Genomic DNA, 25133 nt, shown 5'->3' with positions numbered 1-25133 from the left:
TCGAGTTCAGTATTATTTTACTCATCTATATTTTTCATTTTTTTATCCCCATTATGTTTATTTAAAAAATTCACAACCATAATTCGCGACTAATAATCAAGCTGGGTTACAAAATAGCATAACTAGAAAATAAGGAGTGTATCGAAAATAAGCTATCCACATCAAGAGGAGAGTCGCTTAACACAAACTATATTGTGCCTCTAAAAAAAAAACACGTGATATATTGTGAGTCTAAGTGTGCCATGCTGTGCCCCATGAAACAGCTACTTGTCAAAACTCAGCCCTTTGTGTGCCCCAAATGTGCAACTGTATGAAAACGAAAGTGCCAATATTGATAAATGCATCAACGCATTGTGTAAATGTGTGATTGGCACATTGTCCTAAGCGTCCTCCTCTTGATCCACATACATTTGTGTTGTACGTATGTATTTGTGATGTTTTTTTTATGCTCAGATCTCAGCATGTTGTGCGTTTGGCTGTCAGGTTTCGTTTGTTTACTTGTTTGTGCGGTTGAAATTCTGCGTTACCAAAATGTCGCGTATTGAAAAGGAACTGAAAATTAGGGCCCTAGACACATTGCTAAGTGAGAAGGGTAGTACTATGCGAAAATTAGCGAAACGGTTTGGAATTCATCTTGCCAGTGTTAAAACCATCATTAATAAGTTTGTGGAGCATTATTTTTTTGATGAGCTACCAGGAAGAGGCAGAAAACCCGGTTCTTCCAACCCGAAACTGGATCAGAAAGTGGTATCTCAAATCATGAAGAACAAATCAATGTCAATACGTGATTTGGCCAAAAAAGCAGGAACGAGTGTCGGAATGATCCAGCGAATCAAGAGGCGCAATCACCTGAAGACCTACAAGAAGCAGAAAATCTCGATACAATGTGTAGAACAGAAGAATCGAGCTGCAACAAGGGCCCGGAAATTGCATTCGCGTCTTTTGCAGTGTCCTGATGCAGGCGTTTTGATGGACGATGAGACTTATGTAAAGGAGGACTCAAAAACCCTTCCAGGTCCACAATACTTTACTGTCGTCGTTGGGGAGGATGTGAGCGATGCGGAAAGGTACTGGTATGGTAAGCAATATGTTTCTGTGGTTTGAAGTCAACCATTTTTCACACTACCGGAACTATAAATGCAGAAATCTATCGATCTGAGTGTCTCCAGAAGAGATTGCTGTCTTTATATAAGAAGCATAGTACACCTCCACTGTTTTGGCTGGATTTGGCGTCGGCTCACTATGCCAAAACCACTCTAAATTGTCTTGCGGAAAAGGGTATACATTTCGTAGTGAAGAATATCAATCCACCAAATTGCCCTCAGCTTCGACCCATCGAACGTTACTGGGCAATCATGAAGAGGGTCTTCAAGAAGACTGGTAAGGCAGCTGGTATCAAGCAGGAGTTCAAAAAAATTTGGGCTCAAGCGGGGCCCAATTTGGGCTCAAGCGTCCAAAAAATGTGATGCAACACTTGTCCGGAACTTGATGAAGTGCATTCGATCAAAAGTTCAAAAATTCTTAAAGGAATAACTCAAATTTCATCCCGTTTTCATTGTGCTCCAGTTTAAACTCGTACAATAAAGGATCAATTTCTAGTTTGAATAAAATATCGTTTTTCATCATAATTTGAAAGAAAAATTTGTGGATAGCTTATTTTCGATACACGATACGATACGATAATATTGTATACAAAGTAAATTAGCATTCAAAAAGTAGGCACTGCATACTTAGGTTAGATGGCCAGCCACTACTCAACATTTATAATGAACAGATTGTTGATAGTTCATCGAAATTGAGACTAACACAAAAAACTCGTTCAATCCAAAAAACTGGTCCTTTAGTATTCCTGTATTACGAATATTCCATTAAAGTCAACTGGCTTACGAGTATTAAAGGCAGTAAATTAGTACATTTTAAATATATGATCTTGTATAACAACTAATTAACAGGGTCTGAGTGTTTAGTATAACAAATTGGAAAATGAATTGTTATGATTTTTCTAATATTTTTTGGATTTCCATCGTGCGAATTCGGGTTGAATTCCTGTGACATATGGTTAAAATATATTGCCAATAATCTTGTTTGAGGTCAAACTAATCAGATCTCTGTTGGTTTTATAGGCATTTCGTTTTACACCGTATTTTGTTTTACAATATTTAATTCTCTATGTCTCTTTCATTCTCTTACGTAACATAACCCCCATGCAGGCCCGTACCCAGGATTTCGTTTCGGGAGGGGCCCAAGGTAAAAACATAATGTTACTGAAGACTGCTTATGTACCTAATTCTCGGTGTGCCTCTTACTTGTGTTTTTAACAGACACTTTGTACTTTTCCACTGCATATGTTATTGTATTACATTTCTTTACGTTTACTGTCTTTTTATTTCTGCAACACATGCCTTACACCTTCTAAATAATTCTATATCTGTTTTTGATTTCGGGAGGGGCCCGGGCCCCTCGCCCCCCCCCTCTCTGGGTACGTGACTGCCCCCATGGAAGACCGCTCTAATTGATGACCAGCTTGCGGGCCACTCGCCGGGTCTTCATAGCCTGCGGGTGTTTCCCGCAGACCCACACGGACCGAAGGGTGCGGCCAGCACAGATATTTACCAACGTCATCTGGAAGACTCACGCTATAATAATTTCACCGGCCAATGCCAATTACAGCTGCAGGCTGGATTTTCAAAAATCTAATTTGTTGTTAACTAAAATTAGAAACAGCCGTTGGCATCTTAGAGCTTAAGCAGTGTGCCTTAAAATTATATTATATTATTGAATAAAAAAAATAACGAGAGGATTCAGTACCTCACATCTCATTAGCAGGCGAGATGCAAACTACCGAAAACGATCTTTCAATGGAAAAACTTCCATCAGAAATTTAAGACTGTGTTGAATGTACGTAGCCTAAGCCAATACGCAAAAAACGATACTGAATTTGCTCTAATTTAATAGTATGAGAGTTTGCAGCGAAACTAAGGCAAAAGCAAAGACTTGGCATTACATTCCTTTTGTGGAATTTGGCCTCTCTGTTTCAACAGACTTCGCAGCCGATTCTTAGTGTACAGAATCATTGCATGACTAGTACTATGGATCCTACTGACACTAAGAACCCTTCCAGGAACGAAAGCAAACGCATCTATATTCCATCACTTCCGGATGAGCACCCCACCAAGATTCTGTTATGGTTCGAAAAAAAATTTACTTTTTGACACTCAACTCGAAATGTCTTCACGATGGAAATTCGGTCAACGATGCAATTTTTCAAGTTGAATAAATTACCTCTTGTCACGATACGACTGTGTAATGTAATTATTATACAGCGTGATACTCCGCCAATTTAATGCACCGAGCTGATCCTCATGGGTGGCGTAACTGGAAACCACGCACTAATTGTCTCCAGTGGGTGACCGGAAGGTATCTTACATCCTCACGCGACACTTTGACAAAACGTTTGTTTTTGCCTGTTCGCAAACTCTACACAAAGTCCTCATTGCAGTTATGTAAAAAGCACTGCGACCACGATCGAAAAACAAAAGGAAAGGAATGACTTCAAATGTATTCAAAATGTAACATGTATGGATCGTGCTGGAACCGAACAAGCCGCTGGTTCGTTTCATGTGTCAATCATTGACAAGCCGAAACTTACATCAACGAGCCGTGAGCAGTCATCGCGATACACGCGTCGTTGGCCTTCCAATATCCGTGCAGTCCGTGAGTGCGAAAGGATCGGTTGTTTGATAACGAGAAACATAACAACGGTTCGTCAGATCGTATCTGCCTGCACACTGAAGTGTACAGAATGTTTAATTGCTCGATTTGAAATTAGAGTGTGAAGCGAACATTATGATGCTACTGTTGGTTCAATACGTCCATGGTTTCATAGGGTCAGGTGAAAGGTGTTATTTTAGCCCGTTTACATATCGCTTAACTATCGTGCTTATGAAACTACAGATTCGTCATGGAGTTTATACTACGAAAAAAAAGGCATACGCTTATGACGGGTGCTTTTTATTATTGGTCTTGCTATGAAATAAGCTATAGTAATGGTCTTTTCGTAAAATTATTTTTGGCTAAACATACGGCGTGTACTGATAAATAAAATGCAACTTCTGTCAGTCAATGATTTTATTCAATTGTAATCACACTGAATCACCTGAAATCGAAATACAACTAAAATATTAATTCTATTTTCTTAATTCGATTGGTTGAAATTTGACACAACTATCGGTTTTTCTTAAACTGAACAATTCCACCGCAAATGAAATTTGTTTTGTATATTTTGGTTTGACTCAATTTTGGCATATGCGTTATTTATCACCAAACAAAACAATTTGCATCATCATCATTTTTGCGATTTTTTTCCAGAATTATCGTTCAACAAAATAAATTCAAATGTTTTGCATGACTAAAAGAAAGAAGAGGTATTTTTGAGAACGCTTCTTAAAAATCATGATTTGCGGTGTCCACTGTATCTCAGCGCAGACTAATCAGAAGTGAACAAAGCAGCATAGTTAGAGTAGAAGTTTTTCTAGACCCCAACGTTTCCGCTTGATTTTTTTTTTAATTTTTGGTGGTTGTTCAAAGTGAAAACTACGATTTTTCACGAAACAATCCGCCATTTTATAGCTGTCAAACCTCCCCAAAGTAACAAACATCGAAAAGAATAACATTGGGGTCTGATTTTTTATATGTAGAAAGCGTGTGCAAAATTTGAGAAAAATTGGTGCAGTTGTTTTTGAATGACGATGGACACGAACTTTCAAAACCTGTTTTCGCGGAAAACGCGTTTAAAGGATTTTGTCTATAAAATAAATCGAAACAATTATTTACTCCAGGGAGTCCGTAGGGTCTAACATTTTCAAAAAATCATATATTTTCTTTTATAATTTATTATAACGAAACATTTCTAGAATGTTTTGTCAAGTTTTGAAGTCAATCGAAGTAGAAATCTTGGGCCTGTGCGCCGAGCTCTTGCTTCTTTGTAGAATGAGATAGCCATAGATAAAGATCCATAACTTCCAGAGTTTCGTTCCAATAGGCTTGAAAATTTTACAGAAAATTCTTCAAATGTTTTACTATAAGGAAATATAAAGAAAATAATAAATGATTTTTCAAAAGTGTTAGACCCTACCCACCCATTAATGATTCGGATAATTATAAGGACTATGCAAAAAAAAATAGTTCTGTTGAAAAATTATTTTTGTTTATTTTTTATTTAAAAAATTACAGGGGATCGTCAAATGGTGAGATAACGAATTCCTCGCAAGTTTCTATCTCATGCCTCCCCGAGCGTCTATGATGACATTTCGTCAGTACAACGGCGTCGACTGGATGCTATCGCCTTCTACGTTAGAAGCAGAATGAGAGGGTGCGAAATGGCTTGTAGTTTGAAGTTCATCCTAAAGTGTATATTATATTATTTTATATCACAGAGAACAGATATCCAACAGACATTCATACGTGCAAAGTCATGTAAAACGGTGATTTTTAACGGATTTTCACTTGTATGCTTTACACAGCTTTTTAAAAAAGTTTGTACTAGCTTGGTAGTATACTGTATTGCATTAAATTATGTTATATTATATTATATTATATTATATTATATTATATTATATTATATTATATTATATTATATTATATTATATTATATTATATTATATTATATTATATTATATTATATTATATTATATTATATTGTATTATGCTCAAGTATATCGACAACGGGGAGGGGCTGGGAGTGCATCAGGGTATCTTACAAGTGGATGACTGGATGATGGAGTGGATTGTCAACCTGAGTCACGTGGGGGAAGCTTTGTGTTTTTCCCTGAAGGTCTGAAATGAGTAAGACGCACCCTTCTAACAAACAAACCATCAGGCGGGTTTAAGCTGGTACAGCGAAATTCTTTTTTATATGGCCGGATGTTCTTGCTGGAAGGCACCGGGTCCTCAAAACCCATTTTGGCCTTCCTTACAGCAATTATATGAAAGCTATCCGATAATCAAAATCGGATCTACTGTAAGTCTACCCGCATACACTGGTAATGCCTTGAACTGATGGTGGCTTCAAACATACATGCATACATACATACATTTTTTATTTAAAAAATTACACTTAAAATTTAAATATCTCAGAATACGAATTTTCGATTTTTTTCTATTTTTTGACATGTTGTAGCTGATTTTCGAAGTAACATAAGTCAAATTTTTATAATGAACAATCTATATTTGAGAAGGTATTTTCAAAATAATGAAAAGTTTTAAAAATTAAGGAGAATTGAATAAAAAAAAATCGGTAAATTTTTGTTTTTGTAACGATTTTTAGATGGTTTTTTGAATTTATTAAATTATTATTTTCACACGAAAGAATTTTATTTTTAGTTGATATACAATGTTCAAGAGTGGCATTTATTCTTATTGTTCACTAATATCTACAATTTCATACTAGCATAAGAATCTTAAAATCGTCTTATTTCTTTTTAATAACAGAAACTGGAATGAATGAATGGTATTTTTGTGTTCCTTGAATAGTAATTGCTTTTGAATATTGTTTTTTAAGATGTTGCTTGGTGTTTTCATACTCTGTTGTACTTGCATAGGAAAAGAAAACATTTGTGTTAGTTGTTTTCTCTTTCTCAATTGAATTTTATTCCGATCCGACTTCCGGTTTCAGAATTACAGTGGGATATGCACCAAAAATATCATAAAAATTGTCACTCACTTTACTCAGAGATGGCGTGACTGATTTTCACAAACTCAGATTCAAACAAAAAGTCTTATGGTCTCATAGCTCGCTATTGAATTTTATATTTATCCAATTTACGGTTCCAGTATTACAAGGTAATATGTAATGTATATCTGTGAGAAATTGCGGACTCAATTTTGTCGGAAATTTCTCAACCAATGTTTACAAACTAAGATGCAAATAAAAGGTCTTGATTTTTTGAAAAAAGTCTCGGATAAGTTGATCCAGATCTGACTTTTGGTTCCGGTATTACAGCGCGATAAGTGAAAATATTTCAAATTCATGGGTATTTTTTCAGAAGTGATGACGAAACGAGGTGCATTATTTTTATAAAACTCACTGGTAAATTCTTCTAGTTGGCAGATCTTATTAGTGGAGTGGATATATAAACCTAATTTGGGACTACTAGTTTTTGCGGTTCCCACGTCCGAGCGCACCGATAATAGCGACGAAAAGCTTTACAAACGGAACTCACTTCGATTACCCAACCACGGTTAAACCGATTTTCACAAATCATTATTCAAATTAAAGCTCTCATTGTCTTAAAAGATACTGTGCAATTTAATCCAGATACGATTTCCCGTTCCGAAACTATTGGGCGATGAGTGTCAAAACATTCACATCGTCATTAAAAATGACGATGCAAAACAGGTACGCATCGGTACGTGTTGGTACGGAAAAAGAAGACACTACCGCCTTTCGAACAAAGCACACAACTTGCTTTGTTCAGTTTCGTATAGCGTGCGGGGTGCCACATTGAAATCTATATTTTGTGCCTTTCTCATATAGACAGGTTATGCAATCACTTGAAAAACCGACTAGTGAAAATTGTCATATACCATTCGACTCAGTTCATCCAGCTGAGCAATGTCTGTGTGTGTGTGTGTGTGTGTGTGTGTGTGTGTGTGTGTGTGTGTGTGTGTGTGTGTGTGTGTGTGTGTGTGTGTGTGTGTGTGTGTGTGTGTGTGTGTGTGTGTGTGTGTGTGTGTGTGTGTGTGTGTGTGTGTGTGTGTGTGTGTGTGTGTGTGTGTGTGTGTGTGTGTGTGTGTGTGTGTGTGTGTGTGTGTGTGTGTGTGTGTGTGTGTGTGTGTGTGTGTGTGTGTGTGTGTGTGTGTGTGTGTGTGTGTGTGTGTGTGTGTGTGTGTGTGTGTGTGTGTGTGTGTGTGTGTGTGTGTGTGTGTGTGTGTGTGTGTGTGTGTGTGTGTGTGTGTGTGTGTGTGTGTGTGTGTGTGTGTGTGTGTGTGTGTGTGTGTGTGTGTGTGTGTGTGTGTGTGTGTGTGTGTGTGTGTGTGTGTGTGTGTGTGTGTGTGTGTGTGTGTGTGTGTGTGTGTGTGTGTGTGTGTGTGTGTGTGTGTGTGTGTGTGTGTGTGTGTGTGTGTGTGTGTTTCAAATAATCTCACTAGGTTTTCTCGGAGATGGCTGAACCGATTTTGACAAACCTAGATTCAAATGAAAGGTCCCGTGGTCCCATACGGAATTCCTGAATTTCATCCGGATCTGACTTCCGATTCCGGAGTTATAGGGTAAAGTGTGTTCAATGTTGTACATCGTCACTTGAACCGGCGAAACAAAACACGTAAAAAAATTTCTAAACTGGTCTCAAAACTACACAAATTGATAGTCATTATCAGTAGGCAACCAAACAAACCGATTCCGGCTATCCTGGTTCCCGGTATCCAGTTCCGGAAGTACCGGAAATAGTGGTCATATATACCAAAATGGATCTCACTTACTTTTCTCAGCGATAGTTTGACCGATTTCCACAAACTTAGATTCAAATGAAAGGTCTCCTGGTCTCATACGGAATTCCTGAATTTTATCCAGATCCGACTTCCGGTTCCGGAGTTATAGGGTAAAGTGTGTTCAATATTGTACACCGTCACTTAAACTGGCGGAACAAAAACCGTAAAAAATGTTATAAACTGGACTCTAAACCGCTATTCCCAATCTTAGGATCAATTGAAAGGTCTTATGCAATGTTGCTCGAATATCAAAAATACAACGAATGTCTATGATCATCGCTCGCTTTCCTTCGCCTTTGTTCGATAATCGTTCTGGTATTCGGACTTGTTCGTATATTCAGGCGCGAACGAAGCCGACGCTGCTTCGTTACTTGCACGAATATCTATTCCTTGCAGTTGTTATTCGCATTGGACATACCCCCGAATGACTTAACGCGAATATCGAACGAATATTCATACAGCGATCATCGCCAAACCTAATTCGCGATGATCGTTCGTGCTGTCTTTGAAACATGCAAATTAAGATATTTCCCCCCGCACTATTACCATAGTCTTATGTGTATGTGATGAACCATATTCCAGCATTCTCCCATTACTGCTACCGAACGAGATATGATGATTTTATTAGATGAAAAATGCTTCGCGAAGAATGGAAACCAACGATCTTCGCCGTGACGCTATTCGAACCAATTCGAAGAATAAAATAAATGAACGAATGACAAACGAATGTATAAAACGAACATGCACGATGTATACCAGCAGCGAAGAATGGATTAGTATATTCGGGTTCTCTACGATTATTGCTTATTCCTTTTGCACCCTTCTCTCTTTCGAGCAGTGAATAGTTCAACGTTGTTCGAGACTGGCATATTCGAAGGCAGTATAATCACAGCAAGGATGCGTGAATGAATTAGTTGCACGAAGAATATTTGCAACATTGGTCTTATGGTCCTACCAAAAATTATTGCATATTTTCGGATGCAACAAACATTTAAATCGTAATTTAGAGTGCGTACTAGTAGAGTTTGTATGTCATGTTAGTTGGTGGCCGTACGATCCGACTTATACCGGTTCTCGGGTTCCGGTGCCGGAAGTGCATATAATAGTGAACCCACTTCGTTTTCTTAAGGATGACCTACGCGAGCAAAGTATTGTATTGTATTAATATTCTGAATTGAAAATCTGTATATGAAAATGATAAGAAGTTAAAGCGCAACGAATTGGAAAAGTCACTAGATGTGATCTGTAAATGACAGCTATTTTTTGTTTAGAGGTAGCGTATGGTAATATAATTGGCTATCATTTGTTTTTACTATCTTACATTAGGACCAAGGCCACAATCTTTCCATGTTATCAAAAGAAATTTTAGAAAACATAAATAATTACGCTGAAAAAATTTCAAGAAAAGTTGTTATAGTTAAACCGTCATTAGCTGGTGGAACCTTTTGAAGTGTTTACAATTCTTGATATTTTCTTTAATTCAATTTGTACCAGCTTGTTAGTATTATTATGAAATACACGAAGCAGTCGCGTATACAGAGGGGTGTTTTAGGGGTTCAAACCCCCTCCGAAACTCAAAAAAGTATGATATTATGTAAACTCTTTTTGTTGTATTTGTATGGAAATTGATCAACATGTTCTGAAACACCCCCCGAAATTTTTTTCTGGGTACGCGCCTGACACGAAGCGTTATACCACGCATAGATAACAATTAAGAAAATCGTAAGACTGTTTATGAGGATACCTATCTCTTCACGGAATTGATTTCTACATGGTTATAAGCCTCAGTTTTATGAAATTCCACATTGCTTTTTCTTATCTCACTATAGCAAAATTCTCATATTAACAAACGGGTATTTTTGTTGCTAAGTTTCTTTGTTTGTTGCTTCAACTATTATCGGTTTGGGGCATCATATAAGAACCAACTGACATTCCACTGTTATCGCATATGCTATTCTAGCTATTAGCCTGTTGCATACAATGTTAAACCTAAGACACTAGGTTAGTGAGGCTTCGCTGCTGCTTCTGCTGCGGTAATCAACCGAGCACTTAGCGAACATCCCTTCCTCTGATCGACTTCGAAAACATCGTAAATCAACCTGAAGTATTTTCGCGTTGCGTCGAATGTTGGCAAATGGTGCGATTACACCGCGCTTCTACTAATTATCAATTCGCCACCAGATACTTGCGCAAAGATGTTTCAATTACCCGCATGTGACCACTGACCGATAAAACGCAGCAAGGAGTTACAGCTGTAAAAGCATTGGCTCCCTCCCGGCTTGAAAAACGCTTTCGAGTATGCGATTACTTGCTGCGTTTATGAGGTGTCGTCGCTTAGAGTGACGCCTACTGTTGAAGCAGTAGCGAAAAAAAAAAAACCATACAGCCAGGCTCACTTTCACCGAATGTATGTAATTCACTTTCTTCTGATTTGCCTTGCAGAGTTAGTGCGAATTATAAGGGATTATCTAAGCAGATTTTTGAGGATCGTATGTGTACAATGATGGTTGGTTGTAATCTGAAAATGGATGAGTGCACATAAATAAAACCTACTCTGCCCATACCCCCATTTCGTGGTAGTGTGTGCTCGTAAATTTGGAATTGAAAACAACAACAAAAAAAACACAACTGCTTGAGGAAATGAGTTTCACGCTCAAACATCGCATTCGTTCACAGCTCGAATAGCGTTGATGTTTGTTTTTATCTAATTACCAAGTAGTCTGCAGACTCATCTGCACATATAATCGCACTGACGGACTCAGCAAGTACCGTTTAAAACGACTTTTTTTTAACTGCTCGATTCCTCTCGAATGTGTGTATCAATCAGCATCTATGATGGGGCTTGAAATTGGCACATCGCATGTTTGGTAGCTGATAAATACTGACTAACGTACTTACGAATATTCCGATTAAACAGCGCTCTCAAAGCTCTCGTCTGTTCGTTGAATTATCCAAGTTACCTGGCCAAAATTTCACCTCAATCGTTCGTCGTGACCATCCAAATCGGTCTTGTATAACAGAAACGAGCAAACCTTGGATGGATCCAGTTTCTTTGGTTCGGTTTTTGTTTCTATTTATGGATTCAAATTTTGACAGGATAAAAGCATTCAACGCATGTTTAAAACATAAAGGTTTTCGCGTATTTTTGTATTTATACTTTGTGCATTTGATTGATTGTTTGCTGTATTTGTTTTATGTACATAGATGAGGATGAGGTGCTTTGTTTTCTTTGTTTATATTACAATTTAGACTACTACCGAGAACTGGATTTGGGAACACGCGTGAATTGTGGTGTTTTTCTTTTGATCCTCGAAATATTTTTGAAATACATTCGTGGTATTTGTCGGTTTAGTAAGGATAGAAATGCGCAAAGTATGCCCCAAATGCTATGATTATCGTCCTACGACGTTGTTGGGAATCCCTGTGAAGATTCTAAGCGATGAATGTAATTCGATATTAGAATCTGTGCTCGGGATTGATAGGGAGGATTTTTTAATGCTTTGCCAACTAGATGTGCAGGCAGTTAAAGATTAAGTGTATGAAGGGATAACGGTACTCCCGGCAGCCGTTTGTCCGGAGATTTAAGAGTTTCGGAAAACAATCAAAACAGTGAGAGAGCCGATTTCGCGAAGTCGAATGAAGAAAACAGCGATGTTGTATTTTAGAAAAGAAGTTTATGTTAGGTTCATGTCCTTTTCTCCAATACAACATCGTATTTATACCTGCCAACCATATACGATAGTTGAAAACAACGTTTTATTTCTCTAATTCAACTAAAAAATAGCCATTTGAAAAAAAAATATTTTATTATTGTTAAGGGAATGAGATTTAAAAAATCTAAATTATCAAAAGTAAGATTTTTTTAGTTGTCTCAAAAAATAACTAACTAAAATCAGAAAACCAACTTTTTTTTCTCAAAAACGCTGATTTAGGTCTTTCAGTGTAGGGATTATTGTAGTTGACACAGCGCGAAAAAAAACATTTTGCAAGCTCAATTAGTTCTGACGCTAATGCTCCTGTTAGAAAAAGTGCAAACTCTAGTGGTGGGATATTCGCATGTGTTGTGTTTAAGATCTACGAGATATTCTAGGGACCGTTCATAAACCATGTAGAAGAAAATCTGGTATTTTTTAACTCTCTTTCGTAGAGTTTCGTAGACTTTCCAAATAACCTATAAACCCACCCACCCCAGTATAATTTATGTAAAATTGACAGGGAATCGATTCTGGAACAATCAAAGTTTTTGATTGAGATAATTTGAAGCGGAAAAATCTGTTTTAATCCACCTAGTGGTATAATGATGCCTTTCTCATATCAATCATACTATATAATGCTGTGATATTCTTTAATATAATTTTCTTCGATTCTTTGAAGAATAATCGGTATAGCTTCATTTGGTCGTCTACTGATAATGACTACCGATTGGAATAGTTTTGATGTCGATTCAAAAATATTTTTTCAAGTTTTTGTTTCGCCCCTTCAAATGAAAGTATAAAATTTTGAATAAATTTTACTTTCCATTTGGTATAATAGGATAGCCTAAATCAGTTTGTTTGTCCGTCTACTGGTAATGACTAACGAATGGACTAGTTTTTGATACCAGCTTAGAAATAATTTAAAATTTTTGTTTCACCCCTTTAAGGTGAAATGTAGCGTCATAAAATGCGCGCAAAATTTCATCCGCTTCAGTTGAACGAACCGTCGCACAAAGCATAACAAGAAAAACCGACACATATAAACCAGAACTTTTTTCAGTGATTGAGCGCAGTGGGCTTACCTCTTGTTGTGTTGGCTTGTAAAAAAGACTGGACGTAATGGATTTTTGAATCCTTCACACTTTGAATATATGCTAATTCAATCGTTATTGTTAGTGATTACTCTTACACTAGAGCTATGAATTATTAGTAATTATGGATGACTAACATGAGGTTATATGTATATGTATTGACTAACTTGCTAACCATGTATATGCCTGAGCTTAGTAGCAAGCATGGATTCTTCTTCAAAAGAACGATTTAAGACAAGAGACCATTCAAGTATTTTCAATATCTTTGCCAGTAGTTTACCAGGCCACATTGTTTGTATCACAGGTTATTTAAAAGATACATTTTCAAATATTCTACATGAATGATAATACTTGGCTTGTATTCATTTCATTCAGTAGCCTGTCAAGGTTGAATAGGGTTTTGCTATAAAAATTGCTACAATCTAAAATAATACCTATTATAAGATATTACACAGCCAAGCATTATTGCTTCAGCAACATCAATGCATTGAGCTTAACAGATTTGGACATTTTTAGCATTATAAATGACAGTCACTTAGAAAATAAACGTTTTCTTGCAATTCCCATTTTTTTGTATTCAACTCGTTTTCATTTCAACACAAAACCCAATGATGCATAAATTCGCCACCGAGTCCACCGTGCATTTCTCACACCACCTCAATACGAAACAGCAGCGCGCAAGCAATAAAAAAATGTGGAAAAGTTTATGTAAACTTTTTCAAATTTCGGTTGTTTTAGCCAAAATTTTATAATTTTGAGTTGCATTTTCAGATTTTTTGTGAAATTCTGCTACAAACATTACTTTTCAGTGCTAAAGCCATCCCCGTGGAACGAAGCAGTAACCGTTTATACATTTCAAAAACCAATTACGACTCGGTAAAGCAAAATTTCAAAATTCTAAGAATACTTAGCTGTGATAGTTTTGATTTCGAAAATTTAAGTGTTTTTAGTTTTTCGAAAATCGGTCTAGTTTTTGAATAATTGGTCAATAGCACGATTCGCGCATTCCGCTACATTTCACCTTAAGTGAGTGTATGAAATTTGTAACACACTTTACCCACTAATTCCTATAATAACTAGAACCATAAGACCATTCATTTAAATCAAAGATTGTAAAAATCGGTCACGCCGTCTCTGAGAAAAATAGTACGCATATTTTCATTTTTTCCATACTTTACCCCATAAGCCCAGAATCGGAAGACAGATCCCAACAAAATTCAGGATTAAGGACTTTAAATTGAATCTAAGTTTGTGAGAATCGGCTTAGCCATTTTCGAGAAAAGTTTGTGCATTTATTATAACAATTTTTTGCACATTCTGCCTCATTTTTTCCGAAACCGGATGTTGTATCCAAATAATATTCAGGGATTTTTTATGGGACTATAAGCGAGTGCTGTGGTGGCCAAGTTCATCGAAGCATGCGTGGTCCTTCTTGTCAATCAGGATTTCTCTTCTAGTGTTTTCATATGCAGAGTAGTTTAATTGGCAAAATAATTTCCCCAGTTAGGAGTTAGTTATGGGTGTGAGTCCCGTCTCTACAGTAATATTTTCGCGGTTTTGAATTTTACAGGTGACTTGATCCCTCATACGATGTAATTGATAAAGACTCAATTTGTCCAATGACGGGAAATCTCATTTGTAATGACTTAATGTTGAATTAGCATGAATTTTACTGGTTTCGAATGTAATAAGCATTCAGCTAGCGAGTAAGACTGTATGAATTTAAATGCACTTTTCACCAGCCAAGCAGATGTGTGCTCAGCAGATGTGGCTTAGTCGATCAGCGGACGTACTTTGTGATCCGATGATTTTCGGTTCAAGTCACAGCGGGTCGCTATCATATTACTATTTTTTTTTCAATGAATTTCGTGACATGCAGTTCTAGACACAATATTGAATGTTCTTGCACGTGACTTTGCGTGAATTGCGACCTAACGACAGGCTAAAGATGGTGATCTATAGGAATACTACGCTTATTTAGAAGTTCCTCTGAAGGACTTTATTTCGATATTCAATGATATTATAATACTTGATAACCCTGGTTTACATCCATTTACAAAGTCGAATAAGCCTGATTTACACCGGCATCACAAGTTGAGTCGATTGAGTTTTTGAAAAATGAAGAATTTATGATTAAGCGAGATTTTCTAGATTTTCGAGTTCAGCAGTTGATTCCCAAACTGTATTCTGGCATATGAAACATTGTGGAAATAAATAAATAAATACGATTCCTTTTTCATTGCCATGCGAGTTTCTCTAAGAATTATAGGACCAAATATTAATGAAAATAATTAAAACAACCATGAACATTCTTCTCACCGAAACTTGTATCTTAATTTCCCTTTTGAAAGACTGTGAGCCGCAAATAAACTGTTTGACTCCAAATAAACTGTTTGATCTCAAATGATTTTGTGTTTTTCTCTCACATAAGAAGTAAAATCAAAACCATGAGTGTTTCAAAAAGTTACTTTTGGGCGAGAGTTGCGCACGGTCAATAATTTTGGTAAATACGCGTTTCAATCAACAAGATTTTTAACTAGGTCAAATAACCGACTGAGCCGCATAAATATACACGGAAATACCGAAATCAGCATTTTGGAGAAAAAATGGCACTAGATGGCACACTACAACCGAAAAAAAATTCTGTCGCGGTTGCCTTTCTATATTGGCAGGTATAAATACGATGTTGTATTGGAGAAAAAGACATAAACGAAACATAAACTTCTTTTTGAAAATTTTTCTTCTAAAACACTGTTTTCTTCATTCGACTTCGCGAAATCGACTCTCTCACTGAAAACTTTGAGCACTCGGGAAACAAAAACCGAATACAAGTAGTGCACCGGACGGCGTAGCCCGGAAGGTTTGAATATACAAAAAACATCATTTGACATATACAATGAGAGTGTAGCATTTGAAATTCACTTCACTGTTCCGCGTGAAAACATTATTACGCACAATCGCTTCAAATGCGCACAAATTCACAAATTTACATATCGGTTTAGAAATTTATATATGGATATATCGTAACACATGCGAAAAACATCAAAACAATTTGTAAGTAGTTTCAACAAGACTATCCTTTCTAGCTTTTAAATGGATTGTTTTGCTTTGACACTTCTCATGAGTTTTTGGCTAATAAACTTGTTATTAAAACCAATTTCATTTTTGTGTTCTTTGTGCTGTCCTTCATTAATGATGGTGATAGATAAATAGAAACAAATTTTCTGATGTTAATAACAAAATTAGTTGTCAATGAGAATTTCGTGTTGGATTGAAATATTGATGGTTTTTGTCCAGGATATTCGCCAACTAAACACATTCTCTACAAATAAGAGTTTTTTTTCCAGCAAAGTAAATTCTCAATTTTAACTAATTTCACAGTGATTTTGGAAATTTTGTTGTTAAAATCAACTAATTCAAAAACAGTAATACGAATTAGGCGCAGAGCTAATTTCGGTCGTTCCGTGGTTTGTATGTATTTTTGAGTTTTTGCCAATTATTGAATCAACGATTTGTTTCAGTCTTGTAGTGCCACCTTGAGCTAGTTTTAAATTTGATCAGTATCTAACGAGGAAAATAGATTAGGAAAATGACATGTGAATATGTAATGAAAACCGCGTAAAGGTTACCGCTGAGGCGGGACTCGAACTCGTAGCTAGAGCTCATATTTGGGAAAATTGTTTTGTCAATTAAACTACGCTGCATGTGAAAACACATTGATCAGATTTAGCATGTAGTACTAAATACATAATACAATTTTGTATTGTAATTGTTTACAATTCGATTTCGGTCTTTTTTTGCTCGCACCCGAAAGGACCCGAAATGACCCAAGCTGCCGCGGCGAAATACATGAAAAAGTCGAAACAGTTTGTGAGTAAGTGGGTGAATCGTTTTAAACAGGGGGAAAATGTCGACGACTTTCCAAATCACGGCTTTGTCGGTGTATTATTGGAAAAAGACGAAGAAATGATTTGTGACCTGTTTTTGAAGAATCCGACATTAACTTTACGCGAAGGTGCTTCAAAATTGACCAAAAAAGGTTTGAATATATCGTACGGAACTGTTCTCAGATATTTGATGGCAAATAATTTGAAATTTCGAAGTACTTTGCAAAAACCGATGTTGAGTGAAAAACGTGCAAAAACGTCTTGAATGGGCAAAGGAGCAAAATGGTGTCGTGACCTTGGATTGGCCCTCTCAGTCGCCCGATGTCAATCCAATTGAGAACGTTTGGGCTCAAATGAAGATGAAGCTTGGAACAAAACCGACCACACAATTTGAAACAGCTTGTTCGCCGAATTCACAAATTTGGAGGTCGTTTTCAGAAGAATACGCGCAAAATCTCGCTCAAAGTATGCCTCGAAGGTGTCAAGCCATTATTAACGCTGAAGGGGATTGGACTTGCTATTAATGTATTTGCATGCAAGTTTTTGATCTAATAAAACAATATTCAAAAGTATTTTCATGTTGAGTCTTTCCATTTTCTCACAACAGTGACCACGCTCTTATGTAACAGACTGTATTTTCACATACAGGGGTGTTCAATTGGTAAAACAATTCCTCCAGATAGGAGCAAGCTGCGGGATCGAGTTTCCATTTTAGTTATCCTCGTTAGATACTAATCAAGTTAAATTATTAATTGTTCAATGTTACACCATGCAATTTATTATATTTTGAAGTGCGATTAGCTATTTCAAATGATAAGAGGGGATTGTTGTTAATAAAAATCAGCTTTTATAAATCGGTATGATTATTCAATGTTTGCACCAAGGAATGCACAAGTGAGGCAATTGGAAGATCTAAATTACTGAAGAGGCAATTGGAAGATCAAAATTACTGACGGTCGCCTATGTTTTTCGGATGATTATATAAATGTGAAAATAGTGGCGAAAACTAATTGGTTGTATAAAACTGTCAGTTGTTTTTGTCTCTGTCCTATATGACAGCTTTTAGAAAAGCACCAGTTTTGCTCGTATATGCCACAAGAAAACGCACCTAATGCAGAACATTTTTCTATTCCCCAACAAAAAAAACAGAGGAGTAATATGAATGGTAAAATGATAATTGGGAAATCCAAAAACGGGCGACACAAGTTCGCAAAGAATTATCAGAACAATTTCCCCGGATTGGAATAGGCTGCGAATTTATAACTGATAAATTCGCAGCCTACTCCAATCTGGGGAAATTGTTCTGATAATTGAATTACACTGTGGTCTTTTTTTATGCGATCTTTTTTATGCGACTTTTTTTATGCGAATTTTCAGAGTTATGCGGATTTTTTTTATGCGAAGTTTCAGAGTTATGCGGTTTTTTATGCGAATTTTCAGAGTTATGCGGTTTTCCTTCTGCGGGTTTTTTATGCGAAGTTTTAGAGTTATGCGGTTTTTTATGCAAATTTTCAGAGCTATGCGGTTTTTTATGCAAATTTTCAGAGTTATGCGGTTTTTATGCGTTTTTTATGCGGTACGTAAACTCGCATAAAAAAGACTTCAGTGTACTATGGATGTAATGAAACACAGCTCATAAGACATCCCGGTAGAAAAGAACTTGGTATATAATCAGACGGTGGTTCAAATTTTAATTCCCTCGTTGTGATCGAATACCACACGCAATAACTTATCAAGAATTTCCCCTACCAACGTTTGCTAGGTTGGATCTTGAATTAATTCAATGAATTTAATTTCTACCCTGTAGGATTGGGAATAACATTAGTTTTTTGTATCATTTCTTTTTTTTTTCACATTTGAATCTAACGATAACTATAAAAATGCTGAATCGATTGCGATAGGATTTCCTAATTTTTTGGTAATCAATGGTTTCAAGTTTCACTGCTAAGCGACAGTAATAGTTATAATTGAGCTGAACCGAACGGTTGAAGCAAACTCAATTTCCTGTTGAAAATACTTCGTCAACTCATCTTCCAAACGCTTGAAAATGCTAATTGTAATCGGTAATTGCATACTAACAGCAAATTTTGGTTCACCGATGGTTTCTCGATGATACACTCTAAAGTATATTTTTTCTGTGCTGAATTACAGTCACATGTTTCAGTAAATATCAAACGAAAAAAATAAATATAGACTTACCCCATGTCCAGCACCGCTCAGGTATAGCTGCCACAGCGGTTCCTGTAGGCCCACCAGGCTGGTCACCTTGTCCTTCAGAGGCAGCGAACCGAGACACCGCACCGAAAAGGTCTGCCCGTTGATGGCCGCCGCCGTTGATCCGCTGCCGTCGCTGCTCTGCTCCTTGGCGACATCGTTGAACATTTTTTCGATTTGCGCCTGCACGCAGTTGCTGGACTCGTGCCGACTGCCATGGCTAGCGGCACTGCCACTGCTGCCACCGCGCAAATCGCGCAGATTGTTCGCCAATCCGCCAATGTCCAGATTGTCCCGATCGTTTATGATCGCTCTCGGTCCACCGGTACGGGCGGCGCTACTGATCGAGCCCGCACCATGGATCGAGGACGACCGGCGGCGACCTCCGGCCCCGATTCCGCCGAGGTTTATCGAGCTACGATCATCGATCCGTTGACTGATGATCGATCTAGAAGAGGAATAGACGGCATCGTTAGCTGTACCCTTGGGGATGGTTTGCACTGCACCGGGACCAGGACCAGGACCAGGACCAGGACCGGAGGGATCACAGCATGAGTGACGGTAGTGTTGATGGTTAATCGGGTTAATAACGGAATCATTGCGGTTGAGGGTCGCACAGAAATGCTCCCCGGTGCTGTTATAGTTATTAGTAGTACCACTGTCACCAGTTTTGTTATTTTGGGAACTGTTGTTATCGTAAAGGCATAGCTGGTGGATTATGAACACAAAGAAATCACTAACGGTTTGCCACATTGAACCGACTCGTTCGGAGAATGAGCATCGGATGTACACTGATTGTTGCACATGGGCGCTTCGCGGTTTGATCTCCAAAAAATATCCACTCCCTCTTTGATATTGAACCGATTGACAAAGCTGTCAGGTGTCACAAATAGATTTTCGAATTTTCAACGTTATTTGCCAATAAAAATCTCGTCGATCTCTGTCACCAAACTGTAATTACGTTACACTGTGAAGGTCTGGCTAACTGACAGATTTCACACTTTTTCAAACATTTGGAATGCACTGCCCCGCAACCGTTCAGTGGTGATTTCAAACCAAACATACACTCTCGCCTTGTCAGCACGGGTTAATTAAACACTATTAATCATTTATGAGAATCACAAATTGTTGAAATTCGGCCAATTAAATGCATCTACAACGCCCAATCCAATCAAAGCAAACGCGAAACCATCCAGCAAAGGAGACAAAACGACGAACTCTCTATTTCGAATCGAACGTTGTTGAGGTTGCTGCTGTTGTTGTTATTGTTATTGGGTGGTTGGAGGGAGGGCAGCCTTAAAACACACGCGTAACTTCACAACGTACAAAACAATCCGCAAAGGGACTACACGAGATCGACTAAATGCGTTCCGCACCGCGCCAAGTTCGAACAGTTATTGAACGAAGACAACCCGTGCGGGATCGCGTAAAGGCCACTTTTCTTTGTCGTTTGGCTTGAACGAAAAATGTTAGTCGGCTTTCTTACCGCTTTTCTCGCTCTCGGCTTGTTCACGCTACCATGGGTGCGTGTTCGATTAACTGACCTTTCTCCCACGGGGATGTTCGTTCGTCTAGTTTTTCCTACTTTCTAGACGAAGTCAAAAAAAGCTCCCTCGAATCGGTTTTACAGAGCTGCGATTGTGTTTGCAGATGAGCTTTCTTTCGAGTTCCGTGTGTAGTTTCGAGCTTTCGCGATCGAGAGCTTTCGTCGATCAACAGAAACTAACCAGTTGGGCGATCACCAGTAAACGGTTGGAAAGCTGATTCGCTCGCGGGGATCGACCAATAATGGCAGAGGCTTAACTATTAATAAACTTTCATTTATTTTAACTTTGGAAGCTTTTTGATGAACATGAAAAGATTGATCGACATCGAAAAAGCTTTTTTAGGGTAAATGGATTATTTGAAATGAAGCGGCATCAGTTATCGTGGGATAGTGTTTTTAGTAAGAAGCTTTATTTTTACGAGCTTTTCGAGTGTGCATTATTTCAATCGAAATTTATGTTCGAGTTGACAATGAAGAACTGGATTTTATACTTCGTAGATAAGGTCAAAAGATATTCACAATTTTATCATTTTTAGACGATTCGGCAGAATGACCCATTCCACTAAATCAATTACGGTGACATGATTCATTGGACGGCTTTCTGCAAATGCAGCACTACGATAAACACCTGAAGAGGCGCAGAGGCAAATGATTGAGACAGTAAGAGCAGTGGCTTAGTTGGCAAGGCAGGTGATAAAAACTATACTGCTATGGTAAGGATAGTATCAATGTGGAATTTGATAGGTTCGGTTTGGTTGAAGCTTGTTCACACTGATTGATAGTCAGGATCTGGAATACAGAACAGCTACTGGAAGAGTTGAAAAAGACCATGGTTTTGGCTGTTTCGTACTCTTATACCATCATCAAACAATAGGATAAATGGTCCGAATTTACCGTAGTAAGCTCTAGGAATCTGCTGAAAAAACTTGTAAAATCTTAATTTTTGGTCGAAATTTGTAGAAAAAAAACATATTGAAACCACCTAGAAGTGACATGATTACCTTTTCTATCGATCTACATGTTCTCTACATCAATACTCGTTTGTCTCTCAAAAATTGTGACTAGTAAGATTAAAATAACTTATTAAACTAACTTGGAAAAAATATCTATTCAAATATTCAGGACAATTTCAATAAATATTCATTGAACCATTTGTAATAGATATTGCTAAAAAACTGCTAATTTTGACATAAAAGTTTGAATAACTCCAAAAGCAAAATCAATAGCGAATACATTTGCAACTAATTTGGTCAAAATCGGTCAAAATAACACAATGGAGTAATTTGGACCACTGTGCACTGCAATAACCGCTTGCACAAAAATATCGATTGAAAAAGACGGATTTTAACAATTTATGGTTTGTTGGTTAGCAACCGGGTTGGCGGTTCAATGCATAGGACGCTGGTCTTACAAGCCAGTTGTCGTGTTGTGCGAGCCCCGACCTGGAAGGATTCTTAGTGTCAGTAGGATCCAGCCATGCAATGATTCTGTACACTAAGAATCGGCTGCGAAGTCTGTTGAAACAGAAAGGCCAAATTCCACGAAAGGAATGTAATGCCAAGACTTTGCTTTTGGTTAGCTATTACCGTGTAGAACTTAGGTCTCAAAACGTATTTTGTTTAAAAGTCAAGTTGTGACAAATATTGTCAAAAATTTAAAATTTTGACATAAAACTGTACATAACTCAAAAAGTAAACATCCGATATCAAAAACATTCAACAGAGTTCAGGCTGACGACAAGGTTTATCATTTGCGACAAGTTTGATCTAAATCAAACCCATCCATCTCTGAGATCTCGACCTACACACACATACACACCAGGGGCGCTTTTACAGAGGGGCAGCGGGAGCACTTGAAGGGACTCAGTGAGCAAAAATAAAGGTCATTCAGCATGTTTGGGGCACCCGAATAAAATTTGCCCCCGGGCCCATAAATACGTAAAAGTTGGGCTGATACACACACGGAGATTTGCTCAATTCGTCGTGCTGAATCGATTGGTTTTCTAAAGTTATAGCGAATTCTGTAACAGTTAACAGGTACATTTACATTTATGAGAAAAGTGAGAACGGGGTAAATTATTATATATGAATAAAGGAATAAAGGAATAAAGGAATAAAGGAATAAAGGAATAAAGGAATAAAGGAATAAAGGAATAAAGGAATAAAGGAATAAAGGAATAAAGGAATAAAGGAATAAAGGAATAAAGGAATAAAGGAATAAAGGAATAAAGGAATAAAGGAATAAAGGAATAAAGGAATAAAGGAATAAAGGAATAAAGGAATAAAGGAATAAAGGAATAAAGGAATAAAGGAATAAAGGAATAAAGGAATAAAGGAATAAAGGAATAAAGGAATAAAGGAATAAAGGAATAAAGGAATAAAGGAATAAAGGAATAAAGGAATAAAGGAATAAAGGAATAAAGGAATAAAGGAATAAAGGAATAAAGGAATAAAGGAATAAAGGAATAAAGGAATAAAGGAATAAAGGAATAAAGGAATAAAGGAATAAAGGAATAAAGGAATAAAGGAATAAAGGAATAAAGGAATAAAGGAATAAAGGAATAAAGGAATAAAGGAATAAAGGAATAAAGGAATAAAGGAATAAAGGAATAAAGGAATAAAGGAATAAAGGAATAAAGGAATAAAGGAATAAAGGAATAAAGGAATAAAGGAATAAAGGAATAAAGGAATAAAGGAATAAAGGAATAAAGGAATAAAGGAATAAAGGAATAAAGGAATAAAGGAATAAAGGAATAAAGGAATAAAGGAATAAAGGAATAAAGGAATAAAGGAATAAAGGAATAAAGGAATAAAGGAATAAAGGAATAAAGGAATAAAGGAATAAAGGAATAAAGGAATAAAGGAATAAAGGAATAAAGGAATAAAGGAATAAAGGAATAAAGGAATAAAGGAATAAAGGAATAAAGGAATAAAGGAATAAAGGAATAAAGGAATAAAGGAATAAAGGAATAAAGGAATAAAGGAATAAAGGAATAAAGGAATAAAGGAATAAAGGAATAAAGGAATAAAGGAATAAAGGAATAAAGGAATAAAGGAATAAAGGAATAAAGGAATAAAGGAATAAAGGAATAAAGGAATAAAGGAATAAAGGAATAAAGGAATAAAGGAATAAAGGAATAAAGGAATAAAGGAATAAGAGAATAAAGGAATAAAGGAATAAAGGAATAAAGGAATAAAGGAATAAAGGAATAAAGGAATAAAGGAATAAAGGAATAAAGGAATAAAGGAATAAAGGAATAAAGGAATAAAGGAATAAAGGAATAAAGGAATAAAGGAATAAAGGAATAAAGGAATAAAGGAATAAAGGAATAAAGGAATAAAGGAATAAAGGAATAAAGGAATAAAGGAATAAAGGAATAAAGGAATAAAGGAATAAAGGAATAAAGAAATGAAGGAATAAAGGAATAAAGGAATAAAGAAATAAAGGAATAAAGGAATAAAGGAATAAAGGAATAAAGGAATAAAGGAATAAAGGAATAAAGGAATAAAGGAATAAAGGAATAAAGGAATAAAGGAATAAAGGAATAAAGGAATAAAGGAATAAAGGAATAAAGGAATAAAGGAATAAAGGAATAAAGGAATAAAGGAATAAAGGAATAAAGGAATAAAGGAATAAAGGAATAAAGGAATAAAGGAATAAAGGAATAAAGGAATAAAGGAATAAAGGAATAAAGGAATAAAGGAATAAAGGAATAAAGGAATAAAGGAATAAAGGAATAAAGGAATAAAGGAATAAAGGAATAAAGGAATAAAGGAATAAAGGAATAAAGGAATAAAGGAATAAAGGAATAAAGGAATAAAGGAATAAAGGAATAAAGGAATAAAGGAATAAAGGAATAAAGGAATAAAGGAATAAAGGAATAAAGGAATAAAGGAATAAAGGAATAAAGGAATAAAGGAATAAAGGAATAAAGGAATAAAGGAATAAAGGAATAAAGGAATAAAGGAATAAAGGAATAAAGGAATAAAGGAATAAAGGAATAAAGGAATAAAGGAATAAAGGAATAAAGGAATAAAGGAATAAAGGAATAAAGGAATAAAGGAATAAAGGAATAAAGGAATAAAGGAATAAAGGAATAAAGGAATAAAGGAATAAAGGAATAAAGGAATAAAGGAATAAAGGAATAAAGGAATAAAGGAATAAAGGAATAAAGGAATAAAGGAATAAAGGAATAAAGGAATAAAGGAATAAA

The 25133-nt window shown here is 36.4% G+C and overlaps 1 protein-coding gene across 2 annotated transcripts in view; it reads right to left on the bottom strand.

The window, feature by feature from the left end:
• LOC131428104 (uncharacterized) overlaps window positions 1–25133 on the bottom strand; it is a 178503-nt gene that overhangs the window by 43511 nt on the left and 109859 nt on the right. For both annotated transcript variants that reach the window (XM_058591765.1, XM_058591766.1), the window contains exon 4: window positions 19360–19822. In XM_058591765.1, coding sequence (XP_058447748.1) covers window positions 19360–19822 — 463 coding nt within the window. The remainder of the gene's footprint in view (window positions 1–19359; window positions 19823–25133) is intronic.

The sequence above is a fragment of the Malaya genurostris genome, chromosome 2 (genome assembly GCF_030247185.1).
Source record: "Malaya genurostris strain Urasoe2022 chromosome 2, Malgen_1.1, whole genome shotgun sequence".
NCBI lineage: Eukaryota > Metazoa > Arthropoda > Insecta > Diptera > Culicidae > Malaya > Malaya genurostris.
The sequence above is the reverse complement of the archived record's forward strand: the minus strand, read 5'-3'. Positions and strand labels throughout refer to the sequence as shown.